This window comes from Bactrocera latifrons, unplaced genomic scaffold, assembly GCF_001853355.1.
Source record: "Bactrocera latifrons isolate USDA-ARS-PBARC rearing strain unplaced genomic scaffold, ASM185335v1 scaffold_714, whole genome shotgun sequence".
NCBI classification, from domain to species: domain Eukaryota; kingdom Metazoa; phylum Arthropoda; class Insecta; order Diptera; family Tephritidae; genus Bactrocera; species Bactrocera latifrons.
Genome location: NW_017537395.1, coordinates 22,354 through 25,479, shown reverse-complemented (window position 1 = coordinate 25,479; position 3,126 = coordinate 22,354). Strand labels below are relative to the sequence as shown.

General features: G+C 35.2%; 1 protein-coding gene across 1 annotated transcript; it reads left to right on the top strand.

The window, feature by feature from the left end:
* Nucleotides 1–2,327: 2,327 nt before the first annotated feature.
* Nucleotides 2,328–2,820, top strand: LOC108976033 (the record flags this gene model as incomplete). The annotated part of the gene is made up of 2 exons (XM_018944932.1): nucleotides 2,328–2,732; nucleotides 2,800–2,820. Coding segments are annotated over 2 exons (426 nt in total), but the record flags the coding sequence as incomplete, so codon positions are not given.
* Nucleotides 2,821–3,126: the final 306 nt, after the last annotated feature.

Genomic DNA, 3,126 nt, shown 5'->3' with positions numbered 1-3,126 from the left:
CACCATGCTTTCTTGCGCCCCCTTCATGGACTCCATTTCTCTCTCAAACATATCTGAAGTCTTTTCCAAATTCTCTACTAAACGCTCATGGGTTAATTTTCTTCTTTTTGCAGACTCCGGAGTCATCGAAAGTCCTGCAAGTTCATCGCTTGAAATTAATTGGGATTGGCTGCTCGTCGAAGGGTAGATAGCAGCGCAACCAATGTTGTCTTCTGGTTCCACATCTTGAATTAAAATAAAATAATAAATAAAAGAGCAAACAAAAATTCCATTTTTATATTACCTATACTCTCTTGCATGAGTTCTTTGAAATTTACTGCCTTATTACCACTGAGTATTTCTTCCACCTCTTTGTAGTGGATCCAAGATGAAGGCGAACCACCAGTCATACCCACCGCATTCTTTTCTAATCTATAAAATTAAATACATATTATAATGCTGCACTTTTTCCTTTATTTCAGCTGCACTGTAGTTCATCTGCATTTTTGAAAATTTCTTTTCCGAACGCGCAAAGATATGAACATTTTTTTCGCGCTTCGTAATTCTTTTATACTATCTGCCCAGTGCAATAGCAGCAATTTCTCTGCATCTACTGTCCATCTAACACGGGTTTTCCTTTTCCTAATTACAATTTAATAAAATTATTATATATAAGTATATTTGTATGCATAAAAAATAAAAATATATAAATTTCTGTTAAACTTAAAACAATTAGCTGAGACATAAGAATTAATGAAAAAAGATGATGGTGATTATTGTATGAGTCNATTTTTTTGGTTCTCGAGTTCACTAGTCGCGACCGTTCCGGCACTAGGGAGATGCTTTGGCATTACACTTAGTGATGAAATGCCAGAGCATTGAATTTCCAATTATTTTCATTATCAAAACAAATKATATATTAATTTCTTATTCTTAATTAAAGTATTCTGCTGACCAAGCACTAATACTGTGGGAAGACACAATTTGTTTATATTCGTCGTAAAGTGTCTGGGTGGCTGCTGCCGTTAACTTGCAAGCTTACACACAAACATTCATATTAACGCTGGTTTGTTTGCGAAGCTGTGCAGGGACAATTGGCGGCCGTTCGTTTATTTTTTTCCACACAGCTCGGATTTTCTACCAACAATACAATGTTGTGACGCATTCTCGCCACTTTGACTCTTTGACAAAAAGTGAGCTTCGTCATTGGCTGGCCGTGTGAACGGAGATTTCTTATGAAGCATTGAGTATACATATTTACATGCATATGTTGCATGTAGACAAATTTACAAACATTATGCGTATGGTCTGTCATATTTGTTTACATGCACACATAATTCTATGTATGTATGTATATGAGCACATGTGCGACCGCTAGATCTTTTAATATGATATCAAAGCTTTTAAGGTAAGTGTATAAGTTTAAAACTAATTACCTTAACTTGTATTAATTATTTGGATAATAATATAAACTTTATTATACATTTTTAATGATTTTATGGAATCATCATGAAATACATATGTATATATGTAAATAAATTTTAATATATATACATACGTACTTATGTACATATATACTAAGTATATGCTTTGATACCAAATATATATGGATCATATGTATATAAATTATGACCGAGTCGGTTTCGCATAGAAAATAAACGAATCTCTAGGCGTAAATTTGTTTACATTGGAATTAGCATTACTTTTTCTCATTTAACACTGAAAATGCTCAATTCTGTTACTTTCGTGGTGAAACACGCTTATAATTTGTCTGTGGTGAAACTCCTCCATCTCGACCGAGTTATAGCACGTTCACATCTAAGCAGGTTATGGTTAACAAAAATTAACCTCAAAGCTAACCTTGTTGCGTTCACATAWAGCAAAGATAACCCAATTAAATGAGAGAAATTGACAGCTGTAGGCAYTTGTGTTTTTTTTGTTGTTTACATATTTTCTTCTAGTAAAAAATATGTTAATGCATGAGTGATGGATTCAAAATTCAAAAAATGTTTACTTTTGTTTGCTACAAACCAAGAAGAAAGCAATAAATATCTAGCTGCATTAAATTCCTGTAGCCGAGAATATAAAGTTGCTATCCAACAAAGTGAGCAGGAATTACGGATACGAAGAGCTCGAGTAATATCGATTTATTATGAAATATTAATGTTGACACCAATACCTCTTTGTAAGAAAATAAACCCAAGAAATATTTGGGCATACGTAAGTAAAAAAAGCACAATAAATTATAAACACATTTAAATACATATACTCAGGAAGCGACATGGGAACTTCTGGGAAAAGGATATTCCATCAATGAACGACTGCGTTTTTAAGAAAACCTTTCGCAGGGTAACCTTTTGTGTGAATATGTCAAAGGTATTATCAAASAGGGTTCATGCTATAGGAAGTGCATCCCATWGCAGAAAAGGGTAGCTGTTGTCGTYTACACATTAAAATCTACGGCGGAGTATGAAACTGTTGCACGACTGTTCGGTGTTTCGAAGGCAATCGTCAGCGAAATATTTCTTGCTTTTTGCCACGAAGTGTGGCAATCATTGCGTCCCATTTATTTGACAGAACAATTGAGGTACAGTGAAAAAGTGGATGAGTGTGTTCATGAGTTTGAGAAGCTTGGCTTTCCGCAATGTCTTGGTGCCATAGACGGTTGCCACATTAAAGTTCGGCCACCTGGGAAGGATTGCACGGATTATTACAATTATAAGGGGTGGTACTCCACAGTTTTATTTGCCCTTGTAGGTTATAGGTTAGAGGTATAATGAATTTTTACTTGATATTTTCATTAATTTCTTTTTTATCCAGATATCGCTTCCTCTACATTAATGTTGGCTGCCCAGGTCGATGCAATGACTCAAAAATTTTTCTATGTAGCAAACTAAATACTGCATGGAAGGACCCAACCTTCACTGCAAAAAGCAAAGCTATTAATGGCGTGAATGTTCCTGTGGGGATGTTCGTTATGGGTTATTCGGCTTTCCGTTTTGCCAACAAGCCCTATCCATTCCAAGTACATCCTCCAGAGCATGAAAAAATGTTTAATTACCAATTGTCCAAATGCCGAAGAGTGGTGGAAAATGCGTTTGRACACCTAAAGGCTCGTTTTAGGAGAATAGGGAAAGGAGTCGACAA